Source organism: Pipistrellus hanaki, assembly GCF_964339955.1.
Source record: "Pipistrellus hanaki genome assembly, chromosome: 2".
Classification (NCBI taxonomy): Eukaryota; Metazoa; Chordata; class Mammalia; order Chiroptera; family Vespertilionidae; genus Pipistrellus; species Pipistrellus hanaki.
Window position 1 is genome coordinate 51,452,128 of NC_140504.1, and position 26,622 is coordinate 51,478,749.

The 26,622-nt window shown below is 46.9% G+C and overlaps 1 protein-coding gene across 19 annotated transcripts in view; it reads right to left on the reverse strand.

Moving 5' to 3' along the window:
* Window positions 1-26,622, reverse strand: part of KALRN (kalirin RhoGEF kinase) — a 650,068-nt gene that overhangs the window by 138,915 nt on the left and 484,531 nt on the right. For all 19 annotated transcript variants that reach the window (XM_084871483.1, XM_084871457.1, XM_084871488.1 and 16 more), the window contains exon 34: window positions 8,198-8,444. In XM_084871483.1, coding sequence (XP_084727609.1) covers window positions 8,198-8,444 — 247 coding nt within the window. The remainder of the gene's footprint in view (window positions 1-8,197; window positions 8,445-26,622) is intronic.

Genomic DNA, 26,622 nt, shown 5'->3' on the forward strand with positions numbered 1-26,622 from the left:
TAGCCAGCCACTTTGGTTTTATTCTACATATTAGCCTGTGCATGAAACAACCACAGTTCAAAAGCAGTTTTACCTCACACTGGCCTCTGTGAGCCTCCCAGCAACTCTGCGAGACAGGCCTTCGTATCAGCTTCTCATGCAGAGACGCAGAAACGAGGATGATGTACCTGCCACTCCTTCCACACTGAGTCTTCTCCCGGCCCAGCTGACTCCCTGAGAGCCAAATCCTCACCTGTTTTCTCAAAGATTTGTAAGTGTCCCTCTAAAATACTATAGTATAGGGCAGTGGTCGGCAAATTCATTAGTCAACAGAGCCAATTATCAACAGTACAACGATTAAAATTTCTTTTGAAAGCCAAATTTTTTAAACTTAAACTACTTCTAATGCCACTTCTTCAAAATAGACTCACCCAGGCCGTGGTATTTTGTGGAAGAGCCACACTCAAGGGGCCAAAGAGCCGCATGTGGCTCACAAGCCGCAGTTTGTCGACCATGGGCATAGGCCGATTGTAACATTCAAGGTTAAACTACTTAGAGATTGCCAACCATTTTTTTTTTTTTTACTATAAATATGGCAGTTTCATGTGATTCAACCTAATACATTTGATCTCAAATGAAGATATCTATGTTGGGCTTGGGTGAATTAAACATAGGATACTTAGGTTAATCACTTGAAGTTACCAAGGGTACTTGTCCGCTGTGGAGAGAAAAAAAAGCAGACATTTTTAGAGGTGGAAGGGATCCCAGAGGTAATTCAGGAAGAGATGGAAGGAAGGTAATAAAAATGCTATTTTAGAACAAGTCACAATATGAGTGATGGCAGAGAATGACCAGGAAGAAAGACAGGCCCATAGAGAGGCTTAGAATGGAAAGCAGTGGTCTCTAGGCCCCAGGCCCCGAGCGAAGGGGACGGGATCAGAGGTTTGTCAGGGAGACCAGGGCCCCTGAAGTGCAGGGGAAGCCACGGGGCTGGAGTTCCTAAGTCCAGAGCGGTTACGAGGACTATAAAATGGCATACAGATAACCACTTTACATAGGATTACTAAATTTAATCCGAAATGTGCTGTTCTGTTCTAACGATGCAATAAAAGAATTTATGGAGAAATTGCTAGACTCTTACTAAGGAATATCTTAGGAAAGAGGTGTCTAACATTTTTATGCAATGTCCTAAAGATCCGAAGGAGATGGAGAATGAGAATTAAGATTGGGTTTTTATACAACGAGAATTGGGACTGGTGGGTTAGTGGGAGAGCCATGGTAGGAAGCATATGATTTCAGCACTAAATAAGAGGCATTTCCTAACCATCAGAACGGCACTGACATGTGACAGGTGTCCTCGGGAAGTAACAGTTCCGGTTCCTGGGAGTGCTCGGGTCACATTCGGCTGAGCACCTATCTTAGGGGCCAGAGGGGACCAGAAGACTAAGATGCTTTCAATCCTAAGATTCCAAAAGCCCATAACAGCTAATGCTCCGACATGAAGTGAAATCTAACCAAGGATCCCTGTGGTTCAATTATAAAAAGAGAAGGTTGAATTCTAACTTTTAAAAATCTCTTCCTGTCTTCAAGAAGGCTCAGCACTCACGTTAATTACATTTCATATTCAAATGCAATTATCTTATTGAAATTCAGTTATCCATATCCGCAGTACCGTGATTCTTAAAAACAACCTTACCACTATTTTCATTGCCAACATACTACATTCAGCTATGTTGTTCTCCCCCACCCCTTTATGTTATTAGGCATAATGGGGTGACATTGGTTAATAATAGCTATGTTATTCTTAAATGAAATTGTGTGGGCTAGCGTGGAAACCTACTCCCATCCTCAACCATCACACTCCCACGTGCAATTTTGTTCTATGAGGAAGTGGGCTCTGAATTTCAAAGTGGCTGCTTCACAGCTGGTCTGTTACAGATGTGGGGCTGCACAAATGGAGTGGAACATGGACCAGGCAGCTGTAGTTTGTAACGAGTCACTTCAACTCCGAAAGGAAATGTTTGGGCAACATCCATCCTGCAATGAGTGCTCAGCTTCCTGCAGTAAAGCTCTGTGTTAGGCATTATGGAGTAAACTCAGAACCTGAGAATAGTTGCTCTTAGTGCAAATTATACTGAAGAGAAAGAGAGAGAGAGAAAGAGAGAGAGAGAGAGAGAGAGAGAGAGAGAGAGAGAGAGAGAGAGAGAGAGATACTTTTGGTGGACTCTCTGGAGTCTGTAGGCAGCAGGAGCCTGTAAGTGTCTGGATTTGATAGCAGAGGGGACAGGGAAGGCACATGTTATCTCCTGAGAGCAGAGAATTCAGGGAATTCCCATTCTGCAGAAAATCTGGCGGATAGGCTGGCACAGCTCCAGGGGCTGGCTGGCTCCTATCAGAGCTGGGCCCAGTTCAGCCTGCCATCCGAGTGCTGCTCAGGTTGTCCTGCTTCAGCGGAGACACTGGGATCTTTCTAGTGAGCAAAACCTGTGTGGTTGTTGCTACTGCCCCTCGGGAAGGGAGCACATGAGGCCAGAGGTGGGAGGGAGAGCGGGAGGGCTCTTGGAGTCCTCGCCCAGCGAACCTGGCTAAACACAGGGAGTCTAATCAGGTAGGAAGGACCATCAACTCAAGTACCTGTCTCAGTGCCTTCCGTCCAAGAGCACAGGGTTCAAATCTAGGCTCACCAGTTTTAGGTTATGTGACTCTGGGCAAGTTACCTTAGCTTTCTAAGACTCAGTTTCTTTGTCTGCAAAATGAGGAAAATATTATGTGATTAGTCTTAAAGCAATAACCTAGAAGCTGGCCCCTAGTAAGCTCAATAAATGTCAGTATTTTAATGAATTGACTACAAACTTAACACATAAATCAGCAGCATCCCAGAGATGCTCAGCATCTCCAGCTGTTGGTGGTATGTGCTTCCCAAGCCCAAGTTTTCTCCACCGTTCTGCACCTTCACCGCCTGGTTAGCAGTACCCAAGGCCAGCTATGTGACAGCGGCAGAAATAACCAGGAGACCCCATGGAAGAGGACTCCCCAGGAACAAGCCAGGGCCGCCACAGCACGGCCCCTCTCCTCCAGGAAATCTGCTTCCGGAGTTTACCTGGCCCTGGGTTAGGCTTGGCAAGCAAAGAAGCGTTTCTTTAGAGCTTCTCCAGGCACTCCGCTGGGGCCAGAAAAAGATGCACAGGAAAAGCAAAGGAACACAGGTGTCCTGCAGAGTTGGGTGAGGAAGAACCTAGACTGTCGGTTGGAGCCTGGGGCAGACACACCCAGCATTTTTACCGTTTGTAAATGTTCAGTTCAGAGGCATTAGGTACAGTCACACTGTTGTGTATCCATCATCACTACCCATCTCCACAAATCCTTTTATGATGCAAAACTGAAACCCTATCCATCTCCCCCCAGCTCCTGGCAACCACTGTCCTACTTTCTGTCTGAGCATCTGACTGCTGTAGTCACCTCACACAGGTGGAATCATACAGTGTCTGCCCTTTAGTGCCTGGCTTCTTTCACTGTTAATATAAGGTCTTCCAAGTTCATCCATGTCATAGCATGTGTCAGATATCCCTTTAAGGCTGAATAATATCCCACTGTGTGGAAATGCCATGTTTTGCTATCCATGCATAGCTCAATGGACACTGGGGTTGCTTCCACCTTTTCATTATTGGGAATGAGGCTCTATGAACATGGGTGTACAGATATCTCTCCACATTCCTGTTTTCAATGCTTTTGGGTATGTACCTAAAAGTAAAATTGCTGGGTCATATGGTAATTCTATTTTTACTTCTTTTGAGGAAACCTATTCTATTTCCCACTACCATTCACCGTTTTAATTTCCCACCAGGATTCTAATTTTTCCATAGCCTCACCTGCTATTTTCTCTCTCTGTGTGTGGGGTATAATAATAGCCATGCTAATGGGAATGAAGTGGTATCTCACTGTGGTTTTGATTTGCATTTCCCTAATGAACAGCAATGTGGAGCACCTTTTCATGTGGTTGTTGGTCATTTGTTCATCTTCTTGGGAGAAATGCCTATTCAAATCCTTGTCTGTTTTTTAAACAAATTTTGCTGGTGTTGTTGAGCTGTATGAGTTATTGACATAACCTGCACACTAACCCCCCACCCCCACCCCCTGTGCATCTTTAAGCATCTCCTGAGCCTGACACTCTGGGGGTGCCAAACGCATAAAGAAGGGACTCAATCCTCCTGGAGCATCAGAATTACCAAGGAGCTTAAAATGTTCTCATGCCCAGGCTTCATGGTTTTGAATGAATTGGTCTGAGTGGTATGTGAGGCATCAGTATTTTTCAAAGTCTCCTCCAGGTGGTTCTAAGATGCACCAAGAGTTAAAATCCACCACCACCAAGTACTCCTCCCTCTCCCTGCACTGCCCTCCCCCACTTAGTGCTGAGAATGAGAGGGCATTAGGAAGACAAGGGGACTAGGCCCTACCCCAGTGAGAAGCCTTTCAATGTCAGGGTGGCAGTGACTAGTAGGAAAGGCAGTGTTAATCCCTCCCACTGATGTTCTAATAGCAGTCAAGGCTCAACTATAATAGGAGGGCACACACAACCCAAACAGAGGACATGCCTGGAGCACATGGCTCAGGTGACCAGAGAGATTGTGCCACTGAGCCCCATAGCACACCTACTACACAAGGCCACTCTATCAAGCCCGTGAAACATAGCAGTTCTACCTAATACATAGAAACAAACACAGGGAAGCTGCCAAAATAAGGAGACAAAGAAACATGTTTCAAATAAAAGAGTAGAACAAAATTTCAGAAAAGGAAATAAACAAAATGGAGACAAATAATGTACTAGTGCAGAGTTCAAGGTTTAAGGATGCTCAACAAATGTAGGGGAAGAGTAGATGACTTCAATGAGAACTTAACAAAGAGATAGAAAATGTAAAAGTGGAGATAGAAAACAAAAAAAGAACCAGTCAGAAATGAAGAATACAATAACTAAAACGAAAAATACATTAGAGGGAATCAACAGTAGATTAGATGAAGCAGAAGACTGAATCAATGATTTGGGAGACAAGGTAGCAGAAAATGCCAATTACAACAATAAAAACAAAACAAAACAAAAAACCCCCAAACAAATAAATAGTTTAAAGAATCTCTGGCTCATCAGGCATACCAACATTCACATCATAGAGGTACCAAAAGGAGAAGAGAGAGAGCAAGGGATTGCAACTTATTTGAAGAAATAATGATGAAAAAGTTTCCTAATCTGGTGAAAGAATTAGATATACAAGTCCAAGATGTGCAGAGTCCTGAACAAGATGAACCCAAAGAGTCCCACACCAAGACACATCCTGATTAAAATGCCAAAGGTTAAAGACAAAGAGATAATCTTAAAAACAGCAAGAGCAAAGCTGTTAGTTACCTACAAGGCAGCTTCCATAAGGCTGCCAGCAGATTTCTCAACAGGCTGGAAGGGACTGGCATGAAATATTCAGTGATGAAAAGCAAAGACCTACAACCAAGATTACCCAGCAAGGCTATAATTTCAAATTAGAGGACAGATAAAGATTTTTCCAGACAAGAAAAAAAGAAAGGAATTCATCACCACCAAACTAGTATTACAAGAAATGATACAGGAACAAAGAAGACGAAGGAGAAGGAGAAGGAGATGAAGGAGAATGAAAGGGAAGAGGAAGAAAAGGAGCAGAAAAAGGAAGGGGAGGAGAAAAAGGAAAAGGAGCAGGAGAAACAAAAATATAAATAATAAGGGGGCAAAAACTACATATCCAGCAATAATCACTTTAACTGTAAATGAATTAAATGCTCCAATAAAAAAACATAGGGTGGCTGAATGGAAAAGAAAACAAGACCCATTCATATGCAGCCTACAAGAAACTCACTTCCAATTGAAAGACACACACAGACTGAAAGTAAAGGGATGGAAAAAATCCGGGGTAGTAATATCTATATTAGACTTTAAAATAAACTTTAAAACAAAGGCTTTAACAAGAGTCAAAGAAGGACTCAGCAATTCCACTTCTGGGTATTTATCCAAAGAAACTCAAAACACTAATTCAAAAAGACAAATGCATCCCTATGATCATTGTAGTATTATTTGCAATAGCCAAGATATGGAAGTAACCTAAGTGCTAATCAATAGATGAGTGGGTAAAGGAGATGTGGTACATACTCTATATATAATGAAATATTACTCAGCTATAAAGAAAAGAGTGAAATCTTGCCACCTGCAACAACATGGATGGTCCTCGACGTTATTGTGCTAAGTGAAATAAGTCAGATAGTGAAAGACAAGTACCATATGATTTCACTTATGTGTGAAATCTAAAACACAAAATAAACAAACAAAACGGAAATAACCTCATAGATACAGAGAACAAACTGATGGTTGCCAGCTGAAAGGGGGATTTTTAAGGTTTGCTAAAAAAGATGAAGGGATTAAGATGTGCAAATTGCCAGTTATCAAAGTATAGCATAGACTATGTAGTCAATAATATTGTAATAACTATGTATGGTATCAGATGGATACTAGACTTCTCAGGTTGATCACTTTGTAAGCTATGAAAATGTCTAATCAGTATATTGTACACCTGAAACTAATGGAATAGTGTGTCAACTTTAACAGAAAAATAAAAGAATACTTTAAAATTAGAAGCCCTTCCCGATGTTTGGATGCCAAACAAACTAGCCTTTCCCAGAAAACTGCCGTCCTTGGCTTTGTCTCTAGACAGGACTTGCAGGATTTTGTAGCTATTTTGCTAAGGAATCTGTGACAGATGATGTAATAACTCTTACTTTTGACAACTTAATGTATTGAGTGCCGGGCACTGTTCTAGGTGTTTCATATGCTACCTCATCTCACCTTCACAATGCGAACCTCTGTGTGTCCCACTTTCCCTCTTGTTTAAACTTCAAACAGAACCATATTCCTGTGCCCCTGATTTTCTCTTCCCTGGGACCACGAGTTTCTCTGAGGCTACTTCAAAGGACTGAGGAGCTGCCTGGGCAATTCCAGATTCCACAGAACTTCCGGACACAGCCCCTCCTTAGTCCCCAGAGAAAAGGGGAGAAATGAACCCAGGGAAAGCTGAACTGGGGGAGGGAGGAATCAGGTTTTAGATTGCATTTTTCTCCTGGTGGAAAAACCCAGGGAGGCAAGGCTGGATGAGAGGCCTGTCAATCAGCCACCTGCTAGCGCCATCTGGTGGACGCAGGAGGAAGTCAGGCTTTGGAGATGGACCAGATGGAATTTCACAACTTTTAAACCTTATTAGCTTGTAGTATCACCTAGGAAGCCTGCAGCAGGTCTCCATGGCTACCCTCGTCCCCGACTCCCTACAGAAGCAGGTCCCTTCCCTCTTCCTAGCCCATCAATACCTAGCACAGGTCTGCATACAAGGCTGAGCTTTTCGGAACAATTGATATAGATTAACTGATGAGTTACAAAAAGCTTAGAACCACATAGCTCTCTGGGCCTTAGTTTCCTCGGTATAAAACGATCGACCTCCCAGGCCCCTACCAGCCTTGGCTTTTGATGCACCAGAGTCCCTGGGAGAGCTTGTTAAAAACACAGACCTGACTCAGACCTGGAGACGGGCCTGAGAATTTGCATTTCCAACAGGTTCCCAGGGGGTGCTGAGATACCCCACCTTGGAGGATCATTATTCTAGTTGGTGAGTCTCCTTGCATGAGAAAATGAATAAACAAGCATGTGGAGGGGACACAGAACTACACCAAACAGAAGCCAAGACTCCAATAACTTATTGGAGTGAGCGCGCCAGGTCCCCGCAGGGCCTTGAACCTGGGCTTGCTGGGTGCCTGTGTGTCAGCAGGAGCACCGTGGTGAGTGGGGGTGTCAGGAAGCCGAGGGAGCTGTGGTGGTGGGGAAACAGGGCAGTGGACAGAAGAGTCCAGGCTTTAGGCCACAGGTAGGAGAGGACTTTTCAAATGCAGGTGCTACAATGGCGTATCTGAAAGAGATCTTGAGAGTCATCTAATTCAACCTTAATTTCTAAGATGAAACCGACTCAGAAAGCTTAAATAACTCCCAAGGTCACACAGATACTCAGTACTCTCTTTAAGCTCCCAGCCCACTCTCCTCACAAGCAGGTCACGGGAAATCTCACGAGGTCATGAGACAGGTTAGCTCCACAATTTGCTTCAGTTAGAGGGGCCAGCATCCCCGGCGGGGTTCCAGGCCACACCCCTTCCCCCCGGTGGCCCCTACCTTTCACCAGGGGGAAGAAGCAGTCCATCTCCACGCTGCTCCGGGAGTGCGAGATGCACAGGGCGCTGCTGGGGACCAGGCCCTCCTGCGGGGGGCTCCGTTCCGTGGTGCGTACCAGGCACCAGCCCGGCCGCTCGCTCGGCCGCTCCAGCAGCTCCACCGTCTGCCCCACCTGGATGGTCAGCTCGCTGCTGTGGCCGGCGTTGAAGTCCTGGAGGACTACGGTCAGCTCACATCCACCAGAGAGCTTGGAGGGGATGGGGATGGGAGCACATGTGAGGGCGTGAGGCAGAGGGAAGGGGAAAGGATGCGTGAGAGCAGAAGAGGAGAGGATGGAAGGGAAAGATGAGATTTGGGGAAGAAGGTAGAGGATGGGAAAGGGAGGTGGGAGCAGGAAAGAAAACAAGAAAAGAAAAAAAAAAAAAGGAATTAGTGGTGCCATTGAATCACTCGGCCAGTCCAGCTGCAGCCACAGCTTGGGCCTGCCGGGAACTGGGACTTGGATTCTAACTCCTCGTTTGGTTGGATTCTTCTCATTATTTCTTTGCCAGCTTCCAGCTGACTGTGTCTTTACAACCCTCCCCCAATATGCCCCTTTGCTTCTTCCAAAGGCTCCACCACATGCCCTACTTCTGCCCCTTACCACCCCTCAGGCTCTTCCTGATCACCTATTTCTAAGTCACTCACTCTCACTTGATTGTAGGGAATAATGAGAAATTGCCTTCCCTGAAATCCCTGATTCCCTCCCCATCCCCACCCCTCACTGGAGCCATTTGTTTAAAACAGAGGCTGTCAGCGACACAGGAGAAAATGAGGCTTCAACTCAAAGGCAGGCGCTGAACTCTGTTTACCTGGAAGGGGAAGGACTAGGGTCATTTCACACGCGCTCAGCCACCGGGGACCAAAGGGAAGGATGGTGGGGAAGAGGGGCCACATCCGGCTTAGGGACCACCCTTAGTGCTCCATCCTGCCCTCCCTTCAGGCCCGGCCCTTCCCACTGCACTGATGCTGGGCAGAAGCAGTAACCCTGGGCAGAGAGACCCGGAGACAGAAACCACCGCTCCTAGATAAACGCTGAGACTCTCACTTTCCCCAAGGGAACGTGCCCATTACCAATGCGTCTCGTCCAGCTAAGAACAAAGCCTCCTGAGGACAGCAGTTGGCTAGAGCATCACCCCCGTACACCCAAAGGCTGCGGTTCGATCCCCGGCGGGGGTGCATACAATGTTCCTCTCTCACATCTATGCTTGGCTCTCTTCTATCAGCTAGCTGGCTGTTCTTTTGATGGACAGTGTTTCCGTTTGACAGGTGCTCTCAGCACCACAGAGGTCAGGGGGGCTGGCACACCCTGTTCCAAACTCCGAGGTCACATCCTATTTCCACCGGATGTTTTAAAACTACCTGCTACGGACACTTAACTTCCAAACTGTCAATCCGATCCTGCTTCAGATTCTAAAACTAAACTTCTTTCTACGAGGGAGACGCTGGGAGCCCGAAGTGGGCAGCACCGCCCCTCAGCATGAAGGCCGGTGTGTCTGGGTCTCCTCTCACCTGAACCCCAGGACTGGTAAGCGGCTCTCATCTCCCTGCCTCCGCAGCACCCGCTACCCCTCCTCGGAGAGCCGGGCCTTGCTGTGGGCCTCTGCCCCGGCCCCTGCTGGGCGCTTCCCAGAATTTTCCGTGGCCTGCTCCCTAGGGCCCGGCCAGGCCCGCCCAAGTCTTCCTGACGCTAAGAGCTCCTGGGATTGACCCCAGAGCTGCTGCTGACTCATCTTGATTCTTCCCCCACTTTCCTGGTTTCCCCTTCTGGGTCCTGGCCTCTCCAGGGGGAGCCCGTGTCCCTGCTGCCCACCCCTTGGCGGCTCCGTCCTCCACTCTCCGTGGTGCTTCCTGAGGGCAGAAGCGGCTCCTCATAACCTCACATGCCTCATGCCCCTCAGGGCAGCTGCAGCGCCGTCTCTCCAGCACACAGGGCCACATGCAAGTGGTGAAAAGGAGATGTCATGCCGGCCCTAGGATCTTACAATCGCCAGAAACTACTGCGTTCATTTAGGTCCATTTTGCATGGTTCCTGGTTGGGGGTAAACTGAGCTTCCCTTACATACAGTGTGAGCTAGATTGCCCCTAAGCACTTCCACACGTGGGAAAAGAACCCGGCCACATGTAGAGAGGTGGGGACAGGGCCCCGCCCCGCAGTCCACTGCTGTCCATTCAGGGCCCACATGTCTGCCTCCACCCCTCCTCCCGGGCAGCCCAGCCTCGTGGCTGAGTGACAGGAGCAAGGGACTCAGTGTCCTCATCTGCAGAATGAGGATAACAACAAAACGTGAGGTCTGACCAAATAATTGCATCGATACCCCCTCCCCTGGGAACTGACCTTAGGCCACGTCACAGTGGACGCTCCACTTGCTTAGACCACATTCCACCTGCTAAGACCATTATCTCTCCCCTCTGGGCTTTCCCAGAATCTCAGAGAATTCACAGAGAATTTCACAGAGAATTCTTTGCTCAGAAAAAGCCCGCCTAGAGTCCTTTAAAAACCTGACTCCCGTCTCTGGGTGCTGGTGCCATTTTGGGGGTCAGCCCATCTGGGATTATAAATGACCTAATACATTTATAATTCTTCACCCCTTTTGGCCTCGTGTGTTCCTCCTTTGGTGACCCTAACAGTAACAGTATCTGCTTCATAGATATGAAGCTTGATATATATCTGCTATCAAGACTAAATGAGAGAATACTTCTAACGCATTTATTAGGGCAGCACCTTAAGCAGAGTTAGCTCTCTAAATGTTCAAAAATAAATTCTAGAGGTATTAGTAATTATTATGTAAGCTTAAGATACGGGTACAGAGAAATGGAAAAAATAAATTTTAAATTTATTTATTTTTTTTTTTAAGAGAAAGAAAGGGAAAGTGAGAGAGAAACATCTCTACTGGGAATTGAGCCTGCAACCCGGGCATGTGCCCTGACTGGGAATCTAAACAGTGATCTCTTGGTCCATGAGGCGATGCTCAATCCACTGAGCCTTGCTGGTTGGGCAAAATCATTAATTTTGATAGCACATGGTCCGGGAACATGTACATAGGCATGCAAATTATTATGTAAATGAACCAAATTTCCTTCCTTTTTAGTAATCTTAATGGAATCTTGCCCTTACACAAGCCAACTGGAAGAGCTGGCCCCAAGGCTGTCTAGGAAAAGTGCCATGGATGCCTTCAAAGGTCTCCCACGTCAGCACGCGCTTTCCCTGTTAAGACAAGGGGACCGGTGACCCCGGGTCCCTGGATTCACTCCTGTCTCTTCACTCCATGCCGCTCTTCCATCTGAAGGAGCACCCCTCCTGGTGCACAACCCATTATGCCTGCCAGCCGAGCCTGCCGATTGCTGTGGAGGCCGGTTTCTGACACTGCATCGCCCATCAGATAAGTCAGACCAGGATCTCCCTCCTCTCCTGGCTGCCAGAGCTCTACCTCTGGGCATCCGATTTCTCCACAATGCTCAGCCAGGTCAGGCACAGAATTAATCAGCTGAGTTAACGTCTATGTAGGAATGCCAGCCCGGAGGCCAGCGCGGCCTCAGAGGCATGTGAAGCTGGTGCTGTTTAAAGGGCACCGAGGAGGTCTGCCAGCTCCTGTTCCAACTGCCCTTTGCTCCCCCTGCACCTGCTGCCACGCCGGACTCCCCGTCAGAGATTAATTTCATCCTTAGGTGGCATCCCTCAGCGTGGCACATCTCAAAGCAGACTACGCATGTGATTCCCCCCCAAGTGCAGAAAGGTGGGGGACATGCACCTGAACTTACATGGCTTTAAGCATAAGATGTTCATAATGGCACTTTTTAATGAGAAAAACTGAACCATAATATTAAAAAAAAAAAACACCTTGAAACTAAAATATAAAAATCTAACAGGAAGGGAATGGTTATGATACATCCACTAAGTGATTGTGTAATGATGCAGCCATCAGACATTAATAAAGCTTTATAAGAGCTTACAAGATTATAAAGCCAGGTTAAAAAAAGAAAAAGGAAAAAGGAAACAATGACAGGGTGTGAAGTTGCACATGTAATATGTGAAGAACATTATCAACAACTTAACAACTAACAAGAAACTAATTCATCAAAATGTTAAGACTGGCTTTGTTGGGTGAGGAATTCTGGGTAACCCCCCCCCCCCTTTCTAATTTCCAGGATTGCTCAATATTCCTCATCTAAGAGTTATTTTAGAGTGACATTAATTATAACATCATCAGTAACCCCTAAGAGAAGTCCGTAACGTAATGGGGGAAAGACCTGAACACATTGCAAGAGGACAGTGGGTGATGGCTAGTGTCCAGTTTTGCTCCAGGACCAGGATGTGAGCTTTGGGAAAAGCCCCAAGTTGCTGAGGGTGCCTCTGCATAGTGCAAGCATGTCAAACTCAAAGGCTAACATGGGCCAAATAAACAAGGTTTAAGTTTATGTGGGCCACAAAAAAAAAAGCAAGAGCTTCAATTTTAATAGAAACGTAGGTTTATCCCAAAAAGTGTAATATTAAAAAAAAAAAAAGAAAGAAAAGAAAGAAAAAAGAACAAGAGCCATGATAAAATTAATGTTTTCTTCCTGACACTTGGCATCTCTTCTCCGCTACTATCTTTCTTACTTCGGGGAAAATCTTGTTCGCAGTGATTACTTTCAAAACTGACCCAAGGTCAATGCCAGTAATTCTGGATCTTACAGGAGACTTATTTCCTTTCGTAACTGCAAATAACTGCTCACGTTATATAGACTGGACCGCAAAAATATTCGTTGTGGGCTGCATGTGGCCCTCTGGCTATGAGTTTGACATGCTTGGTGTGGTGGCTTCAAAATCTGTCCCCATAAACCTCTGCCCCGCACAAAACTTAGAGGAGCTTCCCAGAAACCAGTGGCCTTCACACAAGTTTAGTGCGGGTTTTCGCCTTGAGCTGAATTTTCAAAATTTAGGTGAGGCCGAGTCTGGGCCTGGGGAACGCGACTGCGGGGTTCTCAGTTTGCACTTCGGGAGCCTATGGAGCTGCCCGGTCTAATTACTGACGATCTGCTGTCTTTGATTTCTGGAGTTGGGCTACTAACCACAACTGAAGGCGCTAATTAATTGGCTTCGTTGTTGCCCTGTGCTGAAATGAAGGGCAGAGCCTCAGAGAGGCGGAGTGTGGACTGCAGTCAGTGGAGGTCTCCTGAAGTGCATAGCAGTTGGCAGTGCGAAGAATGCAGGAGCCGGAATCGGGAAACCTTGGGGCTGGGGCAGGTTTACCCCTGTGTGACACTGGGAAGACCCCATCCCCTCTCTATATCTGAATCTCCTCATGCGTACAGTGAGGAAAATGGACTTCAGAGCCCCATTTCCGTTTTACAATCTGTGAGCAGGGCAGTCTCTACATGTACTTTCTAACACACAATCATATTGCACTTTCGTTAGCACTTATCATTAAGGTGTTGTCTTGTTTGATTGTTAACTTGTTTCCTGTCGTATTGTACATCAGGATGTAAGACTCTGGAAGGAATGGGAGACCCCGAAACAGTCTATTGCTCATGGCCAGATCTCCTAAGGCTGGAGTGATGACTGGCACATGGCAGGTGAGCAACCAAAACCTGTTGAAGGCACCGGGAATCAATTCCAGGAATTAGTGCCTGGATTGTAACTGAGGTGTCTGGCTGCAGTGCCTGAGAGTTGTCCTCCAGATCCCGCAGTTTATGTTCTGAGCATCTTTCAAAAAAATTATCTTGTTCATTTTACTCTATATCCATTGATTTCTAAACCTGACAAAAATGACACTGGGGTTGAAACCGGTTTGGCTCAGTGGATAGAGCGTCAGCCTGCGGATTGAAAGGTCTTGGGTTCTATTCCAGTCAAGGGCATGTACCTTGGTTGCGGGCACATCCGCAGTAGGGGGTATGCAAGAGGCAGCTGATCAATGATTCTCTCTCATCGATGTTTCTAACTCTCTATCCCTCTCCCTCTCTGTAAAAAAATCAATAAAATATATTTTTTAAAAATGACACTGGGGATGCGGATACTAACAAAACCAAAAAGCCTACAAGGGAACAGTGAGAAGATAAGTCAACATTTTATTTCAAAAACAAAGTAGCGTCAGGAGTGGTATCTGCCCTGGCCTGTATGGCTCAGTTGGTTGGAGTGTTGTCCCATGTACCAAAGGGTTGCAGGTTTGATTCTCAGTCAGGAGGCATTTGGGAGGCAATTGATCGATGCTTCTCTCTCACATCAATATTTTTCTTCCTCCCCCCCTCCCCGCCCCGGGTCAAGGGGAGCATATCCCCAGAGGAGGATAAAAAAGAAAAAAAAGAAAAAAAAAAGAGCGGTGTCTGCCTTGGTAGAATGGAGGTGAGATTGGAGTCCCTGGCCCTTAGCCCTGGGGAAGCGAACCCAGGCTGCGCTGAGGGTAGAGGTACAAGTGAGTTAAGGAGGCAAGACGGACTGAATGTCTGTAAAGGCAGCAGACCACTAATCTCTCTTCTACCCAGTGTATATGTTCCTGAGAAACTGACATTCAATGAAGGTGTACATACTGAATAGGGAGATGGCCTCCAGCCTTGTCCTTCTTGGCTCCCAGAACATTGCAAGCAAATACAAACTTTTAGGCAGAGCTGAAGATCTTTCACTACAGAAACCAAAAAAGATGTCCAGGTACTCAGATACGGACATTCGGAGATCCGGTCCCCAGACCTCCAGGGCTTGGTCAGACCACTGCACAGGGAAACCTCCCGGTCAGTAAGCACCCTCCACTACATACAACAGCCAGGCAGCCCTTCCAGTGCCGCATGGATAAATAGAAAGATGATTCCACTGAGGGTCACCAAGATCCTCACTAAGGGGACAAAGTAAGCAAACAAAAAGGACCAGGAGCTCAGAGGGAAGAAACTGCAGGCAGGACAGTAACTCTTCAAGGGCACTGCCATATCCCCAGAGGGCTAAGAGAGGCATCCTGTCCCTCACAAAAGAACAAGCTGTTACAGAAATGGGGGAAATTACAGAATGAGAAAGAGCTCTTAGAAATGAAAAAGTGTTGAAACAGAACGTTTTAGACATGGGTGGGAAGATAAAGTCAAAGAAATTCTCCAGAAAGAAGGAAAAGAACACAGAGAGATGAAACTAGGAGAGAAGAATATAAGAAAATGAGAGAATCAATCTGACAAGTTTTAGGTAGACAGAGTAGAAAGGAATAAATTGTAAGGAAAAATTCCCAGGGCGGAAGGGCATGTGTCAAGCTGACACAATGTTCCAGGTACTCGTTGCAATTATTTAAAAAAAAAAAAAAAGACCCACTCTAAAACATAGCACAGCATCAACATAGTGGCAGAAATGGCATGTTCTAGAAACTTTCAGACAGGAGGGTGTAAACAAACCAAGGACCACAATAACAGCAGTTTTCAGCAACAACATTAAAACGTAAGAGAAAATGGAGCAATTCCTTCAGAATTCTGAGTGAGAATTATTTCCAACCTAGAATTTCTGTGCCCCGATAAACCATCAGTCAATATGAGGGCTCAGTAAAGGCATTTTTAGATTTTTAAAGTCTCAAAAGGTGGTCTCGATAAGTATCAATAAGTATTAACTACTATGATCATTATTATAACTGTGACTAGCATTGGTTGTCCTCTAATTTTCCTCTTGTATTGCTTATTTTTTTCTTACTCCTCTTAGTGTGATATGCCTTTGACATATACAAATTAAAAGAATCTTTTTATCCACTTTAAAATATGAGTTAATAGATAGGCAGATTTAAGAAAAATCTGAACCACAAAATGGTTTTCGATTTTAGCAAAGCTTTCACCCAAGCCTTACGTGGCAGCCTTTAGCCAAAACAATGACATGTGGGCTGAGATAACGGCATTGTCCGGTGGGTACATGGCCTGTTAGACGTGCAGGGGACTTCGGGAGTCACCTAATCCAACCCCCCTATTTTACAGATGAGGAAAATGAAACCCTGAAAGAGGGAGGGAGTTACCTAAGGAAGACAGTGTCTGGAAGATGGTAGATAATAAACATTTGTTGAATGAATGAGTGCATTGGTAAGTAAAAGAGTTGTCACAGATCATCCAACTTTTATCTCATAACTAACTGGTAAAAATGAGGGTCCCATTATAGTTGGTAGCAGAGACAAGACCAGACCCAGGTTTTCACATTCTAGGCTCAGAATTCCTTTCACTCAACCTGGCTAGATGAATGGTTGTATCAATCTAGGAGAATGTCACAAGGCCCACGCTTATACCTAATGCATTGATGATATAGGGATTGGTGTAGCTGTGGGGAGGGGACTTTCCAATCCATGCCTGGCAGAGCTGCAGAGGACACAAAGCTGGGAGAGGCAGCTGAAGTTACAGATCAGAGGCGTAGGACCTTCTACCCTAAACTCCTGCTCAGGGCAGGGCCCTGTTAAAGATTCCCAGCTCTCTGCTTTATGAAGCTGTCCCCTTGAGGGGCAGTGGTGATTTAACATTTTCATTGTTTTCACAATTTCCATCCAGGGTTCAAAAATCTATCCTCTAGGGTAATACAAAGTAACTGTCTCCCATAGAGCTCCACATATGGGAAGACTAGACAAGAGTTCCTGAAGTCTTCTCTTTTCCAAAATGTTCCTTCAAATCGCTCTCAAATGAGGGAGGCGGAGGGGATGTGTGTTTCCAATACTTTTATCATATTCTTCTGGTGGACTTCATTATGTCACTGTCCATCCGAGGAGGAGGCCCAGAGAATTGAGCCCAGTCCTTTAGATGTAGTGTGTTCTGCACAGACTGAGTCAGGCATCTGTTTCCCATGTCTAGACACTATATCTATCCCTGTGGTCTGAGAGTTAAGCCATGCTGTTGGCTTCTATTGAGCAGGCAGCGTGCTAAAAGCCCCACTCTGATCCACAGGGTCTGCTCAACCCAGCTCCTCCCATTTCTCTACTTGGGGTTGTGAGGCTTTTAACTCAGAGATTTTTCTATGAATTTTCTATTAATCTCCTAGCTAAGACTTGGTGTTCTTGATTCTCGTCTATCAGAGGAGTGGTTCCTTCCAGCGTTTTGTCATCCGAAAACATGACACTTATGTTTCAATGTGTTCACGCAAGTGAGAGAGAAAGGAGACAAGGTCAGGGCAAGGGCAGAGCTCCTTCGCAGACGGACTTGATTCACTCAGAAAAGGAACCACATATGCTCCTAGGCATCCTCCACTCCTTGGGTGAAGTTACAGGGTTTCGGATTGGGCTTCACTTACTGTTTATTCATTTGTTTATTCAATAGGAATTTATCAAATACTGGTGAGGGCTCTCCAGGAAGTGGGGAGGGACATGCAGCCTGATACAGGATTCTGTCTGCTTCATATCTTTGAACTCCCCACCCAGGCTTGAGCGACCACCTAGACTAGGTACAAACTGTCCATGGCAATGAGGTCAGGAGGATTAAACGTGGCAATGAACTTGGGCCTTGGCAACACTGAGCCTTAGTCTGGGGATAGCGGTCCTGCCAAGGGGAGGCTCTGGCTGCTCTGTGCTTGGCCCAGACTGTCTGCACTGCCGTCCTCGCTGGTCTCGGGGGCAAGGCACTTTCCTGCAGCACTAGCTGTGGCATGGCCTCGGAAAACCTCCGAGGTCGCCTACAGCAGAGGGAGGAGGGGCGGCTGGGAGAGACTGGAGGTGACCAAGAGCAGCTCTCCAGGCGGAGAGAAACCCCAGGCATCCCTGGCCATTGTCCACCCAACACTGAAAAGTCGAGCTTCAGGGGAAATCCAGCCAAAAACAAGAGAGGATTTTGCAAAACGTGCAAAATGTTCTCAAACCTCGGTTATTCAGATGTGAGTCACCCTTCCCCATTTGGTGGGGGACTGGGTCCGGAGTTGGACGTTAGGTTTGATTCTGTCTCTGGAGCTCTTATCTGTATAACTTTAAGCAAGTTAAATGGCATCTCTTTGGCTCTGGTTCCTTATCTGTGAAACAGGGATAATATAAATTCCTACCATATAGCATGACCGCATGAGTTCACAAAAACTGACACACATAGTTAATGGTATTTGGCACAGACCCGACACGTTTTCTGTGCTGATACCGTGTGTCTAGGGAACAGAAAACCATTTCCAAAGCATCTCTAATGACTGGCAGATTTGAGAAAAAGAAAAGCAAAGCAGCCCTCTACTCCATGTCCAGGGATGACACGTTTAGGGTACAATTCAGGCTACCATTTCCCTGTGCAGAGCCAGGGATGTGACCTTCCCTGCTCTTCCTACACCAGCCCTCCAAGGGGGACAACCAAGCCAGAGAGGGGTCCTTGGGACGATTGGCCAAACTCCAGTGGATAACATGTCCACACGCAGTGACAGGGAGAGGCCCGCCACCCGGTGTGGAGCAGGGAACGCGGCACCTGGCTGCTGCTGGCACCCGAGAGCAGGCAGGTCCGCAGGACTGGCACTGGGAAGAGGGCAGAGGTGGGTTCAGGGTGTGTTGCTGCGTGACCCTGAGAGCCTATCTCAGCACAGGCCCGCCAGCCGCTGGCAGCTGGGGGCGCACTGCACATTCACGTTCCTAACGCTGTGGCTAAGAAAGCCAACATCCCACGGTCCCCGTGTCCCAGGCCCACGGAGGTACCAGTGTGCATACAGCTTGTTCATTCCTCGTGCTCAGGCAGAATAATGAAATAATTCACATGTGCCTGGCCCTCTGTCATTTATAAATCTCTTTCATGGACATTGTGGACCCGTAAAGTCAGCATGATCATCTGAGTTTCTGGATGAGGGGAGTGAAGCTCTGAGACGTGAAATACTTGCTCAGACCACAAGCAGCAAATTGCAAGGGCAGGATCCGTGTCTGATAGAGCCGGTGATCTCACCCACGCACTTGCTGGCTCATTTACCTGCCAGCCACAGAGCTGGGCACGGGGTGAGGAGCAGCAAGCAGACAATCAATGACCCGGCCCTTACCAAGCTCACTGTCTGTTGGGTACACACTTCATACAAGCATCTCAAGCATGGCAACGGGGAGGCATGGGGTTCTGGCCCGTGCACGAGGGATGGGGTCCCTCAGAAAGTGATCTGCTCTTCCCATTACTGCCCCTCCCGCCTATTCCACCGGATACCGCCATGGCTGTGCCTCCTGGCGGCTGTTTATATTATTAGCCTTGGAACCTCCTTTGGCTGCGACAGTCAATAACAACTCGGCTGGTGGGAGCCTGCAGCATCTGCCTCCATGCTGTGCCAGCTCAGCTCCTCTCTCCCCCAACCTCCCCCCCCCCCCACCCCCCAATCCCAGGCCATCTCTAACTGTGCTGGCACCACCCTGTGGCAGGAGCCGGAGGAGATGTCACTTTTCAGAGGAATGATCCAGGTCATGTGCCCAACTAGGCTTCCCAGAGTCTCAGAGGGTCTCCTGTAACAGCTGTAGAATCTGCCCTCACCAATGTTCCCGCCTTCCTGACCCCACCCTTGCCTCTTCCATGTGAAGACGGACCTTTATCTGTGACCCACACTCTTTACTCATCCAGGTTCACCTCACTGGCTAAGTTCTAATGAGACTTTCTGCTTCCACTGCTGCCATGAGCTGGTTTTGCCGCGGGGTGACAGCCACCTCCTGTCTGATGTCTGGTTCTGCATCTTTCTTACCACCACCCTCCCGCCTGGTTACCAGCTATCAAGGCGGCATGCCACTTACTATCTGTTTTCTTGACCATGTGCACAGTTTATGGTTCAACTCCATCCTAACTTCTAACTTTCAATTCAGATCTGCAATCCAGGGCCAAAAGCACTGTTTGAGTGGTGCTAAGTGGCCACTAGAGGGAAGCAAAAGCTAGGATTTACTAAAAGGAAACAAGGTTATTTGAACAGAAGGTGGGACCCTACCCTGGCTGGGGCATACTACCAGTCCACATGGAAAACTTGAGAGAGACAATTGCACAGCATTTGGCACACAGTGGATGCTCAACAAATGTTTCCCGGATGAAATTCCTAACTTTAGAAAGGAGAAAGCAGAGACGACCGGGGCCGGTTAAGTGATGTGATCACAAAGTTAATTGGTGTCAGGGCCCAGCTTCCTGGTCCTCTGGCCAGGGTGCCTTTCTATCACATAGACCACAGGCCCTCTTCCTCCGCCTCCTAATTTTCTGCTCCTCCTCGTGTGGTTCAAATTGCCCATCCAAATTCCAAAAACATTTTTAAAAATCTTTATTGTTCAGATTATTACAGTTGTTCCTCAAACCCCCCCCCCCCCCCCACACACACACACATAGCTCTCCTCCACCCGGTTCCCACCCCACTCCATGCCCTTACCCTCTACCTATGGATGACTGTCCTCATCCATAGGTATATGTTTTTTGTCCAGTCTCTTCCCACACACCCCCACACTCCTTCCCCCTGATACTTGTCAGTCCACTCCCTTTCTATGTCCCCGATTCTATTATATTCATCAGTTTATTCTGTTTATCAGATTTTTCATTCATTTGATTTTTAGATTCACTTGTTGATAGATATGTATTTGTTGTTCATAGTTTTTATCTTTACCTTTTGGACAAACATCATTTGGGACTCCTTTCTCCATCCTTTCTATCTAACCTGTCACTTCGTCCTGCCAGGTTATTAAAAACCTTTCTCTTGATTTTTGGACAACTCCCTTGCTAACCCAGGCCCTCATCACCCACCCGAGTGTCTCCTCTCCGCTGGGCAGCAGGCACTGGGAACCCAGCCCTGGAGCTGCTTCTCTCTGGCAAAGGCAGGAAGCAGAGGCCCTCACCGGCTGGGCCCCCAGAAACAGCCCTATGTCTTTGTGAGGTTCCAACACGTCATCCACCATGCTGACCTGCACCCACAGGCATGGATCAGAGTGGGCATCTGCCCAGGGAAAGCCACTCTAAGGGTTTCAGTAGGAAATGGCCTGGCCTGGGTCAAAAACAGAGTGGGACCAATCAGATTCCATCTTTTAAGAAGAGGAAAGTGGCAAGAGAATGGCACAGTTGCCTGAGGGCAGCCAAGGTTTCTATGAAGGGAAGAAAGGCCAAAGGGGCCATAACAGACCACAGGCAGGCCTAGGGGTAAGGGAACAGAAGCTCAGAGTAAGCAGAGGTGAGGAGGTGAAGGAAGGGTGTGGATGGTGAGAGGATCTTAAACTGGACGGTCACCCTGGTTCTAAGATCATCCTACAGATCCGGGCTCCACAAGGTGCAGATCTCCCATGGCTGCTGGCATTTGATCCCTGAGATTCCATCTCCCTCACCGATGCCCAGTAATACTCTGCCCTTCCTTGAGCTATCTTGAGAGAACTCCTACCTTGCAACTAAATGAACTGAACAACAGCTGGCCCGGCTGGTGTGACATTTAAAACACAAAAGCGTGTGATCACAAAACTCCAAGCATCCTAAGGGTTTTCAAAATACAAAATACACACAATGACGTCCGTGGATTCTGACAATTAAAGAAGGAAACCCCTGTGACCCGAAAGACTGTGTTTCATGGCACCGAGACACAGGAGGCACGTCCTGCTGCCTCACAGAACAGGCTGCCAGCAAGAGCCAAACGGCCCACGGTGACACATGGGCTCTGAGCTCTGATGGGGTTTGACTGGCCTGTGACTAAGGCATAGACTCACGAACCTCTGAGTGTCACTTGTGATGGACAGACCGATGCCTCATAAAAGGCTGCCTTTTGTTAACCAGTGCCTCTGAGCAGCCCTTGACCTGCCAAAAAACGGACCTTCATGGCACCAGGACAGACAAACAGAATGTAAAGAGTCTGGAGCAAAGATGAAGGTTCCCCACACAGGCCTCCCAGCTCTGTTCCTTAGTAGCTATGAGGTGGACAAGATATTCCATAGGAAGCCCGGGTCCTCCATCTATAAGACAACAAGCAGGTACTAGATCATCTGAGTCCATTCTAGCTCTAAATTGTAGAAGTGTGATTCAAACATTCTCGAGCACAGACAGCCACTCACCATACTACCGTAGGATGCCTGTAAAACCCCAGGAAACAGAAAACCAAGACACATGGTCTGGCCACAGGCAGATTCTTTAAAATCAGACACCTCTGACCTCTTACCCCTTATCCCCTGCTTACTTCCTTTTCAAAGAATCTAGAAACTCTAAGCCTTGCCTGGCTGCTGCTGCTGCTGCTGCTGCTTCTTCTTCTTCTTCTTCTTCTTCTTCTTCTTCTTCTTCTTTTAGATTTTCCTATAAAAACACCTCTTCTTTATGCAGCACCTCACTAAACTCCTGGGCAAAGTGCTTGCATGTCCCTCTAATTCTGCTTTGCACTAAGCCCTGAGCATGCTGCCGGCTGGGGGTGTGCAGGTGCACCTGGTCCGGGGTCTCAATGAGCCAGGTGGTGGTGGTGGGGGGGTGGAAGAGTTAGTCACGTAACTACTGGCATGCCCACCATTCCCAATGGAGCAGCAGTCAATGCTTTCAAGCTCTGGTCGCTCCCCTCTCAGTTGGGGGAGGATTTGGAACTTGACTGTGGGCTGTTTTCCTCAATGCACTTTAGAAAGAAAATCTATCTGTCCCCCAAAGGCACAGAAAGCCTGAATGCAGGAGGGCGGTCAGCTCTGCATGCTCATGTCCCTAAACACAGTGGTAAGTAGATTCCCCCCTAAAGCCCTCTTAAACCACTTAGGACGTCCCCTGAAATCCCCATCTGACTGCTTTCCTCAGCTGCTTTTCACCTGCAGCCTCCCCTCCCCCACGCTGCCTTTCTCTGAGTGACACAGGCCAGGAGGCCTGGCACAGGGCTCAGATGTGGCTCTCAGGATGGCCTCCCCTGGCCCTCAGGACACCAAGCATCCACACATACACGGTGGGGAGCACTGGGCCACCAGTCAAGAATCTGGGCAGTCATCAGTTTTGTCCTTAATTGGATGGTGCCATTGAGCAAGGCCTGGCTCTCACGGGCCTACTTACTCATCCATAAATGAGAGCACTGGGCAGATGAAAAAAATACATAAAAGCATCCTTAAGCTCTAACTCTGTGTTTCTATTTACAGCTTGCCCTTCACTGATCATATGGTGGCGAATGCCAAGGACTCGGAGTGCAAGCGTGTTTAGGGAGCATGAGGAGCTCCAACCACCCTGAGCGCCCCTCAGCTCCCCCTGCCACCCATTATGGTACAGGGTGTCATTCTGCTTAAATCTCCAGATATACCATTCCGAAAGGAAGGAGGGAAAAGTCGGTCTCCTTCCAGCTCCAGAGTTCCCATTTAAACTTCTCCAGCTAAAAGTTTCTTTATGGAAAATTCTCTTCTTTTCACATCACTGTGCCCAGAATATCCAGCACTGCTTTGAGATGTATCCCAAATGTCAGCCAGCTTATCCACACGTGCACACACACTCCTCTGACCACAGGCTACTACTCCGTGATCACGTCTCCTGAATTACTTAACCAAGCGTAACAGATATGGACACACACACACACACACACACACACACACACACTGTTCAGCTATTCAAGGATAATGTCCTTGTTTTCTACATTAATCAAGGTCACTCAGAATCATCCCACTGGTGCTAAAAAAGGGCACATCTTGAAATGTCAAGTGATGCAGTTTAAGAAAAACACAACGTGGTATACTTGTACTTGTCAAGATCCAAAATGTTATTTAACCTAACATGTTTGCCTTTTTGCTCTTGCTGTCAGAAAATCTAAACATAAATTCACTTGCAATACCTCAGTGGGGATTTAAAAAAAAAACTCCTTGTTTATTCCTTTTTGATTCTTCACTATATTATCTTCTTTTAAACCCTCTATATTCCTTACATGTAAAAAATTTATTGATTGATTTTTTTTTTTTGGAGGGGGAGAAGGGGGAGGAGAGAGAGAGAGAGAGAGAGAGAGAGAGAGAGAGAGAGAGAGAGAGAGGAGAGAGAGAGAGGGAGAGAGAGAGAGAAACATTGATTTGTTGTTCTTATATGTGCCCTGACTGGGAGTTAAACCTGCAACTTTGGCTATGGGGACGACGCTCTAACACAGGGGTCCTCAAACTTTTTAAAGTGGGGGCCAGATCACGGTCCCTCAGAGAGCTGGAAGGCCGGACTATATGAACTACTAATTCCTACTGTAACACCTCGGCTGCACTCACTGCCCAAAAAACCTGGCGGGCAGGATCAGACTCCTCTGCGGGCCGCATGTGGCCCGCGGGCCGTAGTTTGAAGACCTCTGCCTAACCTAACGCTCAAACTCATTAGTCAACAGAGCCAAGTATCAACAGTACAACGATTGAAATTTCTTTTGAGAGCCACATTTTTTAAACTTAAATTTCTTCTAACACCACTTCTTCAAAATAGACTCGCCCAGGCCGTGGTATTTTGTGGAAGAGCCACACTCAAGGGACCAAAGAGCCACATGTGGCTCGAGAGCCACAGTTTGCCGACCATGGCTCTAACCAACTGAGTTACCTGGCCAGGGCCAACCATTTACATTCTTTAGGACTGACAAACTTCTCAACCATAAATAACCTTACTCATGACTTTATGAGAAAAATGAAGGCCGTAAAACATGAACACGCTCAACTAATTCCACTGTCCCTCTACTGCCTAAAGGCCAAGGTCCGAGTTCCTGAGTGTATCCTGTGAGGCCTGCCTCTCAGATCCTGTGCTTCAACCAGCCCAACACATCTGCTACCAAGACTGACCCCATGTTCCAGGTCACACCTATGCTTGCCAATTCCCAAACATGCCCGTGATTGCCCTGATTCCCTGGCTTTTCTTATGCTCTCCCTGTCAGCCCCGAACCAGTGCAGCCTCCTCTGGGAATCCCTGCATAAGCCCTTCCATCCATGGCCTCACCCCCAGCAGCAGCTCCAAACACGTGTGTCTGGCTTTCTAGCAGAATGCTAGCTCCGGGACATGTTTGCCTTGGATATTTGTTTGCATTAATGTGTCTTTCACTGGATTAAAAGTGTCTGAACAGTAGAGTCCATGTGGTTTTTAAAAAATTTCTTATAAGTTGCCGAAATTGGTTTGGCTCAGTGGTAGAGCGTCGGTCTGCGGACTGAAAGGTCCTAGGGTTCGATTCCAGTCAAGGGCATGTACCTTAGTTGCGGGCACATCCCCGGTGGGGGGTGTGCAAGAGGCAGCTGGTTGATGCTTCTCTCTCATCAATGTTTCTAGCTCTCTATCTCTCTCCCTTCCTCTCTGTAAAATATCAATAAAATATATTTTAAAAAAATTCTTATAAGCAGAGATTTCCAATCATTGTTAGTTTGAATTTGCGGAAATAGATGGAAAGTGCTATACATGGTTTCCTCACGTTTTGGAAATATCTACATCCCTGCTTCCTTTAAATGGAGTATCTTATGTTTAATTATAAAAAATCTTAGGGTTTTAATTAAACCCTAGTAATTGTGAACATATGGAAAGTCTATGTTTTAAATGCCTTTTATTGGCTTATCATTTTGGTCCTTTCACTGGGCTATCATTAATTATGAGGACATTCCTCATAATTGAAAATTTTTAATCAGCTTAAATATTAAGAGGGGAAGATGTGGTGGTCCTCGATGATACATAGAAAGGATCAGTTGTCTGTCTAAAGAAGGGTACTTCTGTTATACATTCACATTCACCTGTGAAAAATAACGTAAAATATTGAGGAGGAGGCTAAAGAGATGTAGAATGGATTGTCACTAACTACTTTCCTGGTATTAAGAGTAATGGATGAGGTGCTTCCCACACCCTTTCTTTCCTGATTTCTTAGCAAAGGAGACTTTTCTGAGGGGCAGGTATGTGGCCACCCAGTAAGACTTTATTCCCCAAGTGCACTGGCAGCCATCGTACCAAGCTCTGGCCGGCGAGGTACAAACCCAAGTGCTGGTTAAAGCCAATTTCCTCAATGTGCAGGGATGCCCCTTCTTCCTGTTGCCCCATCTGCTCCTTAGAACAGCTGGCATCTTGGACTCTGAGTTCGACCAAACCCTACGTGTAGTGGAGAATAAGCCAGAAAAGCCTGGCTTCCTGAAGAGTTAGTGACCTCCTCCACCAGGCCGAGACTGCGTGTCTTCAGGTGTCTGTTAATGCGAGAGAAGAGTAAACCTTCATCTTACTGAAGCCAGCGTTATCTGGGGCTCTTATATGTGTACTTTATCTCTGTCTTGACCAGCAAGCTCTGGTAGCTCCGTGTTCCTCCGGAGGAGCCTTCACCAGAAACAGAATTTGCCAGCATCTTGACCACAGACTTCTAGCTTATTTATTTATTTATTTATTTATTATATTTTACTGATTTTTTACAAAGAGGAAAGGAGAGGAATAGAGAATTAGAAACATCGATGAGAGAGAAACATTGACCAGCTGTCTCCTGCACACCTCCTACTGGGGATGTGCCCACAACCAAGGTATATGCCCTTGACTGGAATTGAACCTGGGACCTTACAGTCTGCAGACTGACGCTCCATTCATTGAGCCAAACAGGTTAGGGTGGACTTCTAGCTTTTAGAACTGTGAGAAAA